The sequence below is a fragment of the Excalfactoria chinensis genome, chromosome Z, assembly GCF_039878825.1.
Source record: "Excalfactoria chinensis isolate bCotChi1 chromosome Z, bCotChi1.hap2, whole genome shotgun sequence".
Taxonomy (NCBI): domain Eukaryota; kingdom Metazoa; phylum Chordata; class Aves; order Galliformes; family Phasianidae; genus Excalfactoria; species Excalfactoria chinensis.
In genome coordinates, this window is record NC_092857.1 from 49,450,589 (window position 1) to 49,467,749 (window position 17,161).

At 36.7% G+C, this 17,161-nt stretch overlaps 1 protein-coding gene across 3 annotated transcripts in view; it reads left to right on the top strand.

The window, feature by feature from the left end:
- The window catches only part of FER (FER tyrosine kinase), a 159,407-nt gene that overhangs the window by 88,739 nt on the left and 53,507 nt on the right, over positions 1-17,161 (top strand). For all 3 annotated transcript variants that reach the window (XM_072359817.1, XM_072359819.1, XM_072359818.1), the window contains 3 exons: positions 9,177-9,233; positions 11,613-11,728; positions 13,216-13,310. In XM_072359817.1, the coding sequence (XP_072215918.1) occupies positions 9,177-9,233; positions 11,613-11,728; positions 13,216-13,310 (268 nt within the window). The remainder of the gene's footprint in view (positions 1-9,176; positions 9,234-11,612; positions 11,729-13,215; positions 13,311-17,161) is intronic.

Sequence of the window (17,161 nt, forward strand, 5' to 3'; positions counted from 1 at the left end):
TGATCTCAGCATTCAAAGGCTGAAAGCATAAACAAGTTATGTGCTCCGTGTTCCAGCTTTTTGGTACTTCTAGAACTGACAGCAACTCCTTTGTCATTCAGTTGACATACACAAAATACAGTGCAAAACTGTTTTCCCAATTTTGGGTTTCCTGTGGTGTTGATTGGTTTTGCAGGTATTTTGTTTGCTTTCACTCTGTTTACAAAAGTAAGTTCACTAGTTCACTGTTGCAGACAGCATGAGTATCCAGGATGGAGGCAACTCGTGTTTCATAGGCTTCCAAGGTTGAGCTGGAGGAATTAGGAGAAATTGCTAAGTAGTCTCATTTTTAGTCAGGCTTCTTAGAAGCCTCAATACTGTCTCAATAAGGAGACTTTGAAGTTAATTGCAGCACAGTGCTAATACTCAATTAGGAATACTCATCTTGAGACATGAAAGAGTTAAGTTGGTGAAGAGGAAAACAATTGACCTAAGAGCAGATCTCTTGGAGCAGAACTCTCATATAAATGGAAGGACACTATTGCAGCAAACAGTCCAGCTATCACAATATCATGTAGGCTAGTTTTTTGGTACCAGAGAAGATAAAATTGTGATTTCCTAGATGATACCCACACATCTGGTCAAGCCTGTAGAAGTGCCAAGAAGAACCTTCTGTTCCTGGTCTATGCGGGATAATTTTTGGCCAAATCTGTAATTCTCCTGAACACAAAAAAAGTCTGTTATGTGCACTTTCAAATGTTAATATGGATCTTTTAGTTTTTTAAGGAATTTACCCTATGAGAGGTATGGACTTGTAGTGCCTACAGATAGAGATAATATTTTCTGCATAAGCATGAAATGATTTTTTTTTTCCCTACTTATTTGCCATAAAGTATTATTATGATCATACAGAATGATGTATGAAGGAAACTGGCAGTACTTTTTTATTATAATAAGAGAATTTAGGCAGATTTTTTAGTATTTCAGCTTTAGTTTAATTCTGGAGTCTTGAGAAAGAGCCTGCAGCTATCGATATTTGATAATAGTTTAGTATAGTAGTATTAGAGATACTGTTGAGTTAGTTAGGTTCCTGTTTCTTCAGAAGCATTACATGATTTCATTAAAAGGCTTTTAGTAAAGGGGGCTGTGATAGTTTCAATGGATAATAAAAGGAATACATCTGCCATAGTGGTATCCTGTACTTCTGAAAGTAATGCATCCTAATGAGAAAGGAAAAAAGAGAGCAGCTTTGTGCAAAGCACTAAACCAAATTTATGTGCAATTTCTAGTACTTTTAAACTTAAAAAGTTAAAGGAATATTTCTTTGAAGAATCTTTTAAAAATGTTGCAGTAGCAGTGGCACATTGGAATCCCTAAACACAAAGTACCAAATACTGTTTTATATCCAGGTGTGTTCTGATCAGAGATTTATGTAGTTTTGCTACATGGCCATGGAGTTAAAATGTGCTTTGGAGAATGTATCAGTTTCAGTCTTTATAGTAAAACTTTCCATTTTCAGTTTTAGAGCAGACTTTCCATGGAGGGGAGGTTATAGCTATGTGATCTTTAGTGTCCCTTACAATCCAAGCCATTCTGTGATTTTATGATTCTGCATGTGCAGACTTTTGTCCAGCATTTGAACAAAACTGTTCAAGTACCTTTTCAGTCTTTATCAGAAATGTTATATAAATCACTGATACAGCACAATAATAAAGTTTGATTAGAATTGGGTAGGATTGCAATAATAAAACACTTTATTTACTAGATATCCTAATTTTAATGGATTCCTACTGCTTCCATAAATTAGTAATTCAGATCTTCTAATTGTTCTTTGTAAAACTGTGAGCTAACAAACTTCTTGAAGTCCTCTGATTTTTCACTAGTGCATTCAGTCTGACTTCAGTAGGAATAAGATACTGAATTTACAATACTACTTTTATAGTATGATTGAAAACTGTGAAACCTTACGTAAGCATAGGCTTTCGTGACTGAAAATACAGAATGCATTGAGACCAAGTCTCTGCGTCTGTGCTCTTAGATAACTTTGTAGGATTAGAGCTCTACAGAATGGGTTACTGTGGAGTAGCTTGCAATTGCCTTCACCAGTTTAAGCGGAGCAGCATGTTAAAAAGGAGTGATGTGTGGAGAGGAATCAGCGCAGAAGATATACATATTATGCAGGCAAGACTTGTTGATTTTATTTTTCGTTACTGTGACCAGATGATACCAGAAGAGCATGGGATTGCTCAGAAAGACAAGAGTAAAGGAACTTAACATGGTTTCTGATGGTGTTTTTTAGGCTATTTTCTTAAAAATGTACTATTCTTTTCCTATAAGAAATGCCTTAATCCTGGTATTTGACATTGTTTAGGTGCTTTATGAAGAAAAATGTAACTTAGTTAATTTAGCTACAACTAAGAAGAGTGCTGAATGTTTGTTCTTTTCTGTCATTACAGCCCTTAAAATTGTTTCTTATGATGAATTGGAGCTTAGGTTGATGTTGTTAACATGGAATAGTTTAGGTATTAAATACCTAATGCACACTTATATAGTTTTATATATTTTTTTGTGTGTGCAGCTTCATTTGATTGCAGCAAATCGTGCCGATGTTGCGGAAGTACTTGTAATAAGTAAATGTTTTATCTGCTGGGGAAAAAACAGCTAAATAGGGACAGCTGGAAATGTGAAGTGTATGTCTAAATATTTGGGTTCAAGGAGACTGTCCCGGACAGTTTTATATGCGTCTGTTGTCTCTCAAACTCTTCCTGAAAAAACAAAGAAATCTGTGATTTTTTGTTTTGTTTTGTTTTGTTTTATATAGTTTTCTGGAGTCACTTTCTTTACTGACCTTCAAGGAAGAAAGCTCACAGAAAAACAATGCAGTTAATTTGAGGTCACATCTGCAGTTTATATGCTGCACAGTAGCTTTCAAAAATCTCAGTTCTTTCTTGCTGGTTTATGGCTGTTCAGAAGTTGGTTTAGAAAAAAGGTTGAAATTTACAGTCTTAAAGTGAAAGATATCAAGTCATATGAAGTAGGTTTACCTTTGTGAAGAAGAGCTAAATCTGCACTGTTTCTCTGCTTTACAGCTCACATGAAGTTTAATCAGTGCGTTCTAAGATGGCTTAATACACTGCTGATGATAATGCAAAACATTTCTATAACATATTTTACAGGTCATGAATCTTTATTCCAAAACAGTTTTAAGGATGTTGTTGCACTCTTTCAGAATCCCTCCTGTAAAACTAACTTCTTCTTACAAAAGTCTTTCACTAGCTGCCTGAATTTCTATATTAATCTGGAGAACCTGAGACACAGTTTATGATTCACGAAATTGATATATGTATTGTATCTACTGGGATAGGCAGTGTAGAAAATAGAACTTCTAATGCAGAAATGAGAAATGATCTTAGTAGGCTCTATCCACATATACATAACTGTTACTGTGTTTTTTTTGTCTGTCTGGGTTTTTCTTTTGTGTCTGGGTGAATAACATTACAAAGAACAGGTGACAAGTAAATAACAGTGATGATGAAATAAAACTTCTCTAATTTATTCATCCTGCAATGGAACTTGGTGAGAATTGACTTCCTGTTCCCTCCTATAAATCTTGCTTAGGAGTCTGCTATGTAAGAGTTGTTTTTGCCTGATGATTACCTGAAACATGATACAAAAGTAGATGGCCATATCTTTTTCCCCTCTTCACTTTCCTGCTAGAAGTGCAGGTGTTTAAACTGGTGTCTTTAAGTTTATCTGTAGTTCCCAAAATGTCTCTCTTTAAAATATTTTGTACCTAATTCCATCACTGCTGGGTGCTAATTAGAAAAAAAAAAAGTTATATTTTAGACTTGTTCGTTATTGAAATTGTTACCAAAATTGTAGAAAAATGATGCTGGTGAACTTTAACACTGAATATCTATTCTGGGTTATATTTTTCATTTTATTGAAAGCTGTTAGAATTTACTGTAGCTAACAAGTAAACCTTTCAGGCATAATAATTTGTGGTTTCCTTAATGTGGTTGCTATTAGTGATGGAAGATGTGTACAAGGAAACTTTGTCTCAGACTTGAGCTTACTTATGTGGAAGAATTTAGGGTAATACTAGTAGCATCTTAGTCTCTTAGCTTAGAAAAGGGAAAATAATACTGTGTTTTGTACAGGGTCTATCAGCTGTTGATACTGTGGCCTCCAGTGGCTTTGCACACCATTCCAGTACCAGCATCTCTCCTAAATAAAGGAATTAAACATGATTGATTCCTTACTTATTACTGCAGGCACAAAACTTAAGATTGTAAGTGCAACCAAGAAAATGAATGTCCTGGGTAGACTCAAAGTCTGGAAAAAGTACCTAGTAGGTGATATTCATAGAAACTTTAAGTATGGTGTGGACGGTAAGCTAATATCCAAATGTCTGGAGAGATCAACAGCATCAAGGATGACCAGGTTCTCTACAATGTTGGCAAGTTGTTTCTCAGTCTTTGGCCAACAGTTCATCTAACAGTATCTCAGTAGGTTAAATGCAGTGTTAGCAGTCATTTCTAGTGCTATTAGTAACAGCTACATCAGTAGGAGTCCTGAGAGCAGCCTTCTTCTGGCCAGGGCCCAGGCCCATACATTATGTTGGTGCAGCTATGTGCTGCACCATCTGCTGCTGACTCAGGGGTGATGCTCTCAGGCAGGCCTGTGGTGAGGTGTCTGCCAAGATCGAATCCCATGCAAGGGACCTGCAAAAAGCAGTTTCACTGCTCAGCCCTACCCTACCCCCTCACAGCTCGGTCTGTACCAGACCATGTGCCCTGTTGTCTGGAACTGAACCCTGACCCACAGGATGACTTTTGGACTGGACCTGGCCCTCCCTTGTCACTGGGAACCTGCCCAGCAGGTCTGTGGCTGTGCCTGACCCTGTTATGATGCCTGGCTTTTCTCTTGACCCCAACCCACAGGCTGATTGCCCATCTTAACAGTGCCCTGCTGTATCACAGCAAACTTGGATTCTCTGATTTTGATGCTGCCCTGCCCTGCTCCCATGCTGGAGACAGTTGGATGTATGAAGCCACTGTCCTGTTCAGTCCCCTGTGCCTCCTGTCTCCTCATTCCCCAGGGAACAGCCAGCCCTCACTACAGTAGCACTCAGGCTGATTTGTAGCTAAAAAGTAGGTGGTAACGCTGAACAAAATAGATGAGACTATGTGGCTTCCAAAGGCAGGAATGCTTTTCTCAGCCAGATTCTAGATGTGGGCTGGGGAACAAGGACCCCTTTTGCCTGCTTAGGAAACAGTCCTGTACTATCCAGAGCAGTCTCAGTGGGATTCTTGCTCAATTTTCACTTTCTTAAGAACTTTCCATCTTGAAGTAATTCCTTCCTGTACTTAGGTACTTTGTCATTTGTCTGAATTGCATTAATTAATTGAATATCTGTCTTATTACAAATTCAATTATTTTTTCAGAATTTTCTAATGCCAGATTTACACTTTGGCATGGTATAGATAGCAGTGTCTCTCTTATCTTAGTTTCTTTCCAGTTGTCTGCACTGTAGCAACTGCCTTGGTGCAGGTCAGTAGAATGAATAGGGGTTAAATCACTTTGCAAGTGCTGGAAGATACTAGATAAAATTTCAGGCTCTGACTTAGCTTTTTAATACTACAAAATGTTTTCTTCAACTTGACAAGTGCTGTGTTGCAGAGGGACCATCTACAGTTTCAGTCTTGCATTCATAGATGAACTTGATGAGAAAAGGTGGGAGACCCCAGCACAAGAAAGATGTGGAGCTGTTGGAGTGGATCTGGAGGAGGAGCACCTCTCCTATAAGGAAGAACGGCTGTGTGAGCTGGGGTTGTTTGGGCTGCAGAAGAGAAGGCCTATTCTTGTTGTTGTTGTTGTTATTGTGGTCTTTCAGTACTTGAAGGGAAGTATTAAACAGCAAGGAGACTGACTTTTTACATGATCTGATAGTGACAGGACATTAAGGGGGAATGGCTTTAAACTAAAAGAGAGAAGGTTTAGGATAGATGTTAGGAAGAAATCCTTTACCCAGAAGGTGGTGAAGCGCTGGCACAGGAGACCAGAGCTGCAGGTGCCTCATCTATGAGGGTGTTCAAGCTCAGCTTGGATGATGGTCCGGGGCAGCCTGATCCATTAGGTGGCAGCCCTGCTCATGGCTGGGGTTTGGAAGTAAATGATCCTGGAGGTTTGTTTCAACACAGAACATTCTGTGATTCTATGAGTTTTGTACGGCAACTGCCATCTTTTTACCCAGAAGCTTTGTTAACATTCACTAGGTGAAAATTGTTCTAAGGGGTTGGAAAGTTGTGTTTTAATACTTCCTAGTGGAAAAATTACCCTCTTTGTAATCTTTGGAGGTCTTTTTCTGCTCCTTTAAGTTTTCACTGAACCGGAGAGAGAGCAGAAACCAGGAGGGAGGAACATAACAGGAAAACTTAACAGATGAAGGGAGTTGACTTAGAAGTTCTGGGTTACAGGTTCTATTCTGTTAATTGTTTTACAATATGCATCTTTTGCTAATTTCTCCTGGATCATCTGGAAAGTGTTACTGGTGTCAGAATCTATTATATATACACTGAAGTTAAAAAACAAAATGAATGATGATTGCAGTCAGACGGATTGTGATGCATCAAGGGCTGCATCATCTTGTTTAACTGTCTGCTTTTCAGGTTGGTCCAGATGGTGCCTAATGAGTAGTAAAAGAACAGTTTTGAAGAGGTATCAATTAGAATGAGTAGCAATTGAGTGTCTGCTGCAGCCGTACCTGCCACCTTTTCAGTCAGTTAGCCTCAGGAATTGCTTATGCAATTAGTTTCTATTTTATGGCAGAGTCTGTGTATCTACAAAAGTAACTGAAGATTTCCGATCACAGAAAACTCTTAATAAGTAGGAAACTAATTTACTTATCATTCATATGAATATTCTTTTATAATACCTTGTGAAACATTGCATTACTGTTTGCATGTGCTCACAAATAAATGATATTTTTGAAGCCAACAATAGGAGCTTTATTAACAAAGCTGATCAAATTTTGAGTTAAAAAAAGAAGCAGAACCAAAACACTCAGTGAAGATACTCAATGTAATTAATAGCTCATGTTGATATAATAAAAACCAGAAGGTTTTCCTAAAAGAAAAATGTAGGTAGTGATTAATAGGCTACTATAATAACAAATATTTTGCCAGATCATTTGATTACAGCTTATGGTGCCTTTGTGTTTAATTCTTTTTCTGAAGGATTATGCATCGGATTTTTACTCTATAAAGAAGTGTTTAAAATGCCGCATTGTCAGTTTTCTAAAAGTCATTCACTAAAATATAGAACACTGAGAATTAAGAGGTTAAAAAGACACTAATATTTGACTTCATAACTCACTGTCTCTTGCAGTATTTATTTCAAAGTTTAAAAAGCCTTATGTCAGTGCATCAAGTAGTCATTTGTATGCTTACTTTCTTTAGAGTTTATTTCCAAATTGTTATCTTAAATTTAAGTTTTACTAGTGAAGGAAGATGTATTTTGATGGCCTTTCCTGGCTGTTCAAAATAGAACAGCTTCTGAATGAGGCATGCAATCAGCAAAAAATACCTAACAGACTTCAGTGAGCAAAATATCTCTAATTTTTAACAAAATCAAATTGAAAAGATGAAGGAAACACTCCCTCATAGAACTATCCAGCTTCTTTTAAAATAAGATATATTCTAACAGAAATGTTGTTCAGAAATCTCTGTACAGAGATTGCAGTGTTCTGCACTTACTACCTAGGGTTCAGACATAGGGGTTATAAGTATGTATTTTTTATGGCTTTCTAGGAAAAACAGTACTTCTTATGTTGGGGTGTGTCTTGCTGATTAATTTAAAGGCACATAAATGTACATTCAGTGTTTCTTTTTAAATTTGAAAATATGTTCAATGTAGTTATAACTGTAGCATTGCCTTCAGTTAGGATGCAGTCTTTGGCAGGATATACAATGTATGAAATATCTGATTCTGAGCTGGTAATATGGCTTGACCTAGCATGTTAGTTACAGGCATGTTGTTTCTATAAAATGAAGGTGAATTCCCTATGTTAAGGTTTAATTGCATACATTTCTCACAGGCTTGTCTATGTTAGTAGAGAGTTGAGATCATCCAGTCTACCTCCCCCTACTTAGGAACTGTCAGCCACAGTGGGTCCAGTTGAGTATTTAATGTCTCTGAAGATGAAGACTCAAAATCTTTCTTGGCATCCTATTACAGTGTTTCATTGCTTATACAAGAAATCACTTTCTCATGTTCAGGATGTATATCATGTTTCATCATTTGTGTCCCTTGCCACCTGTCCCATCAATGGTAGCCTCTAAGGAGCCTGGCTCCCACTTATTCTTTCCCTGCCATCAAGTATTTATTTGCACACATGAGTAACCTCCTGTTTTGCACAAGGAGATTGGTCTGTTAAGATCCCACTAAGAAAGTGAATCAGCAAAGCCAGCATGGTTGGTTTGGTTTTCTATGAGCTTTAATGAGATATTGTTAACAAAAAATGCACAGAATCTTACCATTAATATGATTAGTGTTGATGGCATTTGTGAGGTGGTAAGTAGATGAGGTACTAATAAAGAAATAAGGTTGTTAGTCATCAGCACTGCATAGGTCCAATGACTTGCATTCATTGTGCTGTCTTTTTAGGTAGTTGGCTGTTATGTATCAAACTACTAAAGAAGATTAAGACCTAAGACTTAAGATACGCCAAATGTACCTTATTAATAAGCAAAAAAATCAGTTGTTTTATATTTGCATTGAGAAAATAAATGCTGTTGGTTTGGGTTTGTTTGTTTGGTTGGTTGTTGTTTTTTTTTGTTTTTTGACACTGTAGTAAGTTACTTCATATTCTAAAATGAAAGTTCTTATGTGGTTTTGGCACAAGTCATTTTTAAAAACAGGGCAGTAGATACTGCTTCCAGAGCTTGCATGTGTTCTGTTCTGCTAGCATACATACTGTCAATTTAATTGATATACTTAATAGGCTATACAGTACATTCTAGCATCTCTTTGAAAAGCAGGTTTTCTAAAAGCTGTTCTTAAATTCCTGAGGTGCTTTTGATTGAGCAGGCTGTACAAACTGCTTCATTAGATACATTTCAACTTTCTGAAGTGTATGTAATAGAAAGTATGTATTTGATAGTGCTGAACGTTCTCCTTTCCTTTTCTTACCGTAGGATAAGAAATGGGTTCTCAATCATGAGGACGTCACACTGGGAGAATTGCTGGGCAAAGTAAGTAATCAAGTGAGCTATTGGCATTTCAATAAATATATATTAGTCATTAAGCCCATATATTTCCTATGGCTATACCCTTTAAATGGCTGTGATTTTTATACCAATTATTTTGCTTTAATATATGAGGTAGTATTGTGCTTTAAATAAATGCTTATTGCATGTGATGTTGAATCATGCGATATGTCTGCTGAAAATATTTAGCATTCATATTTTTCTTATTTGTAAGGAATTACGTGTCTGTAAAGCATTATGCTACAGTTTAAATTGTGCAGTCTTGCAAAAAAAAAATATTAAAAATATGAAAAGCATATAAGTAAAAAAAAAAAAAAAAGATAAATACACAAATAAGATGATAGTGTAGGCAATACCCATTAAACCAAATTTTCACTGTTACTGTATGATTTATTCTGATTTTAGGTAATCTCTCAGTAGTATATAGGTCACTCCAAAAGTATTGCCTCCTACTTCCTTGAAAACTACAACTGACACAAACAGCATAATAACAGTATTAGATGTAGCTGAGAATATGCTGTAAAACATTATTTTTCAGTGTAGTCATCACCATTATCTATGTGTTTTCACCAGCAATGAACAGCAGCCTGCATGTTGTGCTCATAATAATCTGCGCCAGTGGAAATGACCCCACTGCTGAAACACACCACTATCACAGAGTTATCTAGGTCAATCTATGTCTGTGACAGGGGGGCCCCCCAAGGGCCCCCTACCCCCCTAAAAATGGGAAGGGAAAAGGGGAAAGGGGTATGGAGATGGGAGCTGGGCTCAAGGAAAAAAGCTGAGCAGTGGCACTTTCAGTAAGACTGCAGATGTTGGAAGGATGTGTTGACCTGCCTCAGCGTAGGAAGGCCCTTCAGAAGGATCTAGACAGGTTGGATAGCCAGACTGAGGTTGGTGGGGTGGAGTTCAACAAAGCCAAGTGCTGCACATTGGCCGTAACAACCCCAGGCTACTCTGCAGCCTTGGGGTAGAGTGGCTGGAAGACTGCATGGAATCAATGGACCTGAGGGTGCTGATCAACACTTGACTAAACTCAAGCTAGAAGTATGCCCAGGTGGTTAAGAAGGCAAATGGCAACCTGGCTTGTATCAGAAATAGTGTTGCCAGCAGGAAAGTGGTCATCCTTCTGTACTCAGCCCTGGTGAGGCTGCATCTTGAATACTGTATTCAGTTTGGGGCCCCTCACTACAAGAAAGATACTGAGGCCCTGGAGTGAATTCAGAGAAGGGCAACGAAGGATGAGAGGGGTCTAGAGCAGAAGTCTTATGAGGAGTGGCTAAGGGAGCTGGGGTTGTTTAGTCTAGAGCAGGCTCAGGGAAGATCTTATCACTCTCTACAGCTGCCTGAAGGGGGGTTATGGAGAGATGGGCCTCTTCTCCTGTGTAACTAGTGATGCGACTAGAGGGAAAGGCATCAGTTTGTAACAGGGAAGATTCAGGTGGGATATCAGGAGAAATTTCTTCTCTGAAAGAATGGTCAGGCACTGGAAGCTACCCAGAGAGGTGGTGGATTCCCTGTCCCTTGGGATTTTTAAGAAATGTTTAGATGTGCTGAGGGACATGACTTAATGGGAAATGCTGTGGTACATGGACAGTTGTACTGGATGAGCTTGAAGGCCTCGTGTAAAGAAATCTTTGTTGCTGAGGAAAGGAAGAAAAAACTTCCAGCATTTTTTTTTTTTTTCTGTTTGTTGAAGTCATAGACAGCTCTGAGTACCAGAACACAGGGCAGAGATTCGTGTGGAAATATATCAGACATATAATTAAAATGTTGTATTTACTTTTTTGTGAGAAACAAAGCTTAACTGAAAGTGTGAGACCTTGAGATCTCTTTTTTCCTTTCATTCCTTACATTTTTTGCTTGACAGTAGATTTCTGCGGTACCATAATTGCCTCTTTAATTTTTGTCCTGATTTCTTTTTATTATTATTATTATTTTTAAGTTAAAAACATGTCTGTTGGAGATGTCTATCTCAGTTTTTCCAGGCAAGCTGGATAAAATAAATAAAAATAACTTATGGTGGGTTGTGTCTGCTGCACTGGACTGTAAGTGGAAAACTGTTGAAAAAATACAGTAGTTTGAAAATTAAAGAGGGTAGGACGTAAATTATTAAGAGTATTTGAAATAAAGCTGTAATTATGCAATGTATTTTTCTTGCAAGCCAAATTGAACTAATACGGCATATTCATATAATAGATTTATTCTCTCTGCATGCACTGATTGTGCTGAGAGCATGTACTTGAAGAAAACTTAATAAACACATTTCAAGGTTCTGTAACAGTTTTTTAACTGTCTGTATTTTATTCCTGGATATTTGTGAAGACTGGGTTATTTATGATTTTTTTTTTTTTCTTATTTTAGGGCAATTTTGGTGAGGTATATAAGGGAACATTAAAGGATAAGACACCTGTTGCTGTAAAAACTTGTAAAGAAGATCTTCCTCAGGAACTGAAAATCAAATTTCTGTCAGAAGCCAGGTAGGTGTTCTAAGTTTGTTTGTGTTTTTTTCCCCCAGGTTTTCTTACTATGTAGGCTTACAGAATTGGACCTTTGCAAGAATTCAAAGAAGTAGTAGTCATACTTCTTCCTCTTTATGCTCCCTCAGTACTTGCACTTACTGCTGCCCTAATGACTATACATACACAATCTTAATGTGTATAAACAGCAATCACCTGCAGTTGTTGAAACCACCTTGGCAAGCTATGCCTATAATCCATAGCTTTGATATTGTATGTGGATCCATTTAGAATTTCTTAGATACATGCCAGAAGGATAATAATAAGAAGCCTGGATGATATTATTAATTTAAATGAGATTAAAGCAGTCACAAATTCTAATTTATGTTATAATGTATGCATTTGGTTACATATGTCCAGATTATGGTACAGATTTAGTAAATTCCTCTTTCAGTCCAACTGCTATATCAGGCAATAAGTGGCATTCATGTTACAGCACACTATTCTGAATACAGACAAATTATGTGGCTATCTGCATAGATAGTTTCTAAGTACTCATGCTCAGGATAGAAGGATCTATTGAAATAATCTCATAATTGTTTAAGCTAAAATTAGCAGTTTTGACTGTGAACCCTCAAGCTAGTATAATCAGTATATATATTCCACTGTATCTGTTGAGTGTTTTCAGTTGGCAACCACAGAGATTTTTTCATTTGCTTAGCAGCCTGCCACTGAAGGAACAGTGTTGTATGGAATATCATATGAGAAAAAAAAAACCTAAATTGGCTATTTTTCATTAAATCCGTATGTCCCTAGTTTCACTCTCATTTCTAGAAAAATGAGGAAAAAGATGAGGTAGTTTAAGTTATCAAATAGTGGAAGAAACATTTTAAAGTTAAAAGGTCTCTCCGGAATTCTTCCTAGACCTTCGTTTTGCTTATAAATCATAGCACGCTGGTTTAAGCTGTGAATGTTCTTATTAAAGTATCATGTAAGAAGATGTAAATGTTGTTGCTTAATTCCAGAAATTAAAATTGCAGTATTTATATTCTTCTAAAACTTACTGTATCAATTAATCTTGTGAATTAAAACTGAAATGATTTGTGCATTTGGAAAGTGCAGCACAAAAATGTAGAGCCATGCTGTGCATGCATTTCCACTAAAGCTTCTCTTCTGATACACCACTGAAATAATGTTCAATTCTAAGAGTTCCTGAGAAACTACAAACCTGTCAAAATATTTTTCAGTTACTCAGATAAAATGTTCTGCAGACAAATGTTAAAACTACAGTGAGAATGAACTACTAGTTCATTGATTCTGTCTTGATCTTTGAGTAGAAGTACCCTCAACCAGATGAATGTTTGATCTATGACACTGATTTTTTAATTGATAACAGTAATTTTATTGAAAATTCTATTGAAATAATGTTGAGTGTAAGATATTCTTCTGTTTAATTGGTTTGTACAATGGAATTTACTAATATAATAAACTTACTGTATGTTTTTCAGAATACTCAAACAGTATGATCATCCTAATATTGTAAAGCTCATAGGAGTTTGCACACAAAGGCAGCCTATTTATATTGTTATGGAACTTGTTCCAGGTAATTTTTTCCTTTTTTTTTTTTTTTAAATTAAATACATTGTTTTCTATGTCTGTATTTGTATTCTTATCATGAACCTCAAAAGCTCCTTCACTGCAAATTCCTAGAGATTTTCTTCTATCGTGTACCAGCTTAGGAGTAGAGTTAATTCCTTGAACCTGTTGCAGATTTTTCTGTAGGCATTTGTTGCAATAGAATTTGCTACACATGATCTCAGACATATCTTCACTTCTTTCCTGTTAAGGTATTACATGTTATTTCCTTTAGCAGTAATTTTTTGTAGTGACTGGTAAGATGCTTGTAATTAAGAAGCTTCATTACTGAGTAGTGTTTAATAAATCAGATTGAGATCATTTCTATATAAGAGATTTTTGTTTATCAAAATGTATACTTAGTTCATAGGTTGCTCTTGATTGATTTTTGGAATCTTGCATTCATGTTGCTCACCAATGGCTGAAGAGTATCTCAGATTATCGGGATGAGTTGGGATGAGGCCTTTCAACAATTTTACCTCTTTGTTGATTCTTTCATCTGTAAATTGTGTTGTTTTGGTGGCCTGTAGTACTGGTTAGTTCTGCAGCAGTGACCTGTCACTGAATTTGTCCTGAAAATTGTACCGTAGGGTGTTTTAAGAACCATTTCCTTCATGAAGATTTAGATTGTTTATAATTCTTGTGGAATGACTTTATTACAAGAGCAGAAATGCATTCATTGACCTATTAGATTGCTCTGCGTTTACTCAGGTTACCACAGAATCATAGAATCAGAGAATGGCCTGTGTTAAAAAGGACCACAGTGATCATTAATTTCAAACCCCCTGCTATGTGCAGTGTTGCCAGCCACCAGACCAGGCTGCCCAGAGCCTCATCCAGCCTGGCATTGAATGCCTCCAGGGATGGGGCATCCATAACCTCCTTGGGCAACCTGTTCCAGTGCGTCACCACACTCTGTGTGAAAAAATACCTCCTAATATCTAACTTAAACCGCCTCCAATTCATTTTAACACCATTCACTTTTGACCTATCACTATCCACCCTTGTTAACTACTGTTCTACCTCCTGTTTGTACACTCCAAGTATTGGAAAGCCATGATGAGGTCTCCGTGGAGCCTTCTCTTCTCCAAGCTAAACAAGCCCAGTTCCCTCAACCTTTCCTCACAGAGAGGTGTTCCAGCCCTCTGATCATCTTGGTGGCCCTCCTCTGGACCCATTCCAAGAGCTCTGCATGCATCTTGTACTGAGGCCGGGACACAGAACACCATATGGGGCCTCACAAGAGCTGAGTAGATTGGGACAGGAGCTGTGCAGGGATAGGGGGGAAGGGTCTTATATTAGGTCAACATATTTATATTTCTGATTAACTTTATTAAAATAGGACACTAATAGTGATGTTCTAGGTTATAAGGTCTGCTTTGCTGATCGACTTCTTCAGACTTCTATGCCAATTAATATAAATCCTGATCTTCTAACACCTTTATCATTCTATTTCAGGCTTATCGAGCTTTAGAACAAGTTATTGAGAAATTTAAATGCTATTTAAAGTCATTATTCCCATTTAAAGGCAATATTTAAAGGAAATATTGAAGATCTTTTTTTGCTTCCCATACCTGCTTTGCAATCCAGATTTTTGCAGAAATTCTCCTTCCTCCTGACGTCTAAACTGCAATAAACTTTTAAATTCCTATCCTGTTTTTTGCTGTTCTGCAAGTCCTCTGGCTAGCATCCATGCTTCCTACCTTCAGAAATGCCATGCTGTGTCCAGATCATCACACTTTCCCATATTCTTCTGAGAACTAAACTTGGCTGCCACACTGAGACTGACCAAATTGTCTGGAAAAGATAAGGATGCCAACTCTGAAGAATTTTGCAGGTGAAAGGCAAATAATCTAAATTAGTTCAGGAAAGTTCTTCTGGCCTTAGTTTCCTGTTTTCTAATGATAAGTTTGGTTGAGATCACCTAGAATAATTGTTATTGGTGCTTAGATTTGATATTCAGCACTTTGAATGGTGCTGAGTTTTGTCTGTGATTTGTCTTCAACATACTTTAAGGTATTTAGGGAGTTTAACTCTGGAATTCTTTCTATTAACTTAAAAATTGTGTGGTGTAGGTTAGAATTCTATTCCATGTCTGTCTGAGAAGGGTTATAGTTCATAAGTGTCTGTCTATTTTCTCCATAGGGAAAAAAAAATAGCAACAGTGTCATTAAACATGGAATTTCCCCTGTGTTTATTTTCTTGCATTCTTTTTAGTGTTTGCACTTTTTCTGTTTTTATATTCCAAATACATATTTCCTGTGTATTTACTGTGCCTTTTGAGGCTGCTGTGATGTGATTGCTTTTCACTGCAGATTCAGATTGCAGTTTGGGGATTCTTTCATTAACTATCTTTGAAGATAAATCCTTTTTTTTAAATTTTTCTTTTTTTTTTTTTTTCCCTTGTTTTCCCCTCTGCACTGTCCCAAACCTGAATAGAATTTATAACTATGCATCTGGATATGTGGTTGCATTTATGTAACTGTGCATCTGTGGAAACAGAGAGAAGATGCAAATTCATGATTAAGCATCTGTGCATCCTTTGTTTCATGCAGAAATAACTCAGATGATCTCCCCTCCCCTGGCTAGCACTTTTGGAGCCAGGTCTCTTCTCAGCCTTGTCCTGCATGCATTCCTGCAGGTATTGTCACAAATGGAAAGGGGAGGAATAGTTTGTTAGCTGACTGTGGTGATTTTTTCAGGAGTGTGTTGGTGTGAGGATAGTCTACTCCTTCTAGCTTCTGAGACATGTACTGGAAAGAGCAGTCTTTTAAATTGACCAAGATAGAAGACTTAGAACGAAGAATTTTTTTTTATTTTTTTTTTAATACCTTAACCATATTTCTACACTGATACTACTAATGATTAGCCAGGCTTAGAAGGTTTTACAAATCAGATTGAAAATGTAGGTGTAAGAGACTTAATTATTTATTTTTTTTTTTCATTAAGTTTTATGTGGTACTTACATTAATTTGACAGAATCCAGTAAGCTGGTAAAAGACATTTTCTTCATAGGATTCAGAGATCATAGCAAGTATTTTAAGAAGTATCTGCTTTAAAACTAATGAAATATGACTACTGACATACACAAGATATAATCCTTACTAAATTTGAGGAAACCTTTATTGAGTTATATGCATTTCAATATAAGAAAAAATTATATATTTTTAAAAAGCTGTGTTTTCATGTTTTCTGGTTAAGCAGCTGGCTTCACTGTACAAGTAAGGAAGTATAAGAAACAGAATCTCTGAAAACAAAAGACAATATTCTGCCATGGTTTCATATTCTTTTTGACAAACATAGCCCAGGTGAAAATCTCAGTAGGTTCTGTTGGTTACCCACTGACAAGAAACCCTTGGTCGCTATTCTTAGGAGCATTATTTTAATGATATTTGCTTCAGATTTGTTTAGGAATGTGCTTATTGTATAACTATGTTTATTATTGCTTTCTTCGTGCTGGTCTTATAATTGATTAGAAAAACATCTTTTATTTAAATTGAGTTACTGTGACCTTTCCATTTTTATGTATAAACAATGTATTTCCTTGTACACTAACTGAGGCCTACAGAAATACCCTTAATTAGCAGGCCTAAGTTATGGTAAATAGCTGGAGAGAGTTAGAGGAGTTTTGCAAAGCAAAACAATTTTTTCTTCTTGTTTGGGAGTTATGACTCTTTCTCTGAGACGTTAGTTATCAGTTTGTAACTGTTACGACTCCTACGAAGAAGGAAAATTTGAGGAGTATATTCCCCATGAATTTTTGTGTCCGTTATTTTTCATCACTGTATTTCAGACTGAAACTGGACTTCTCTTTCTGTT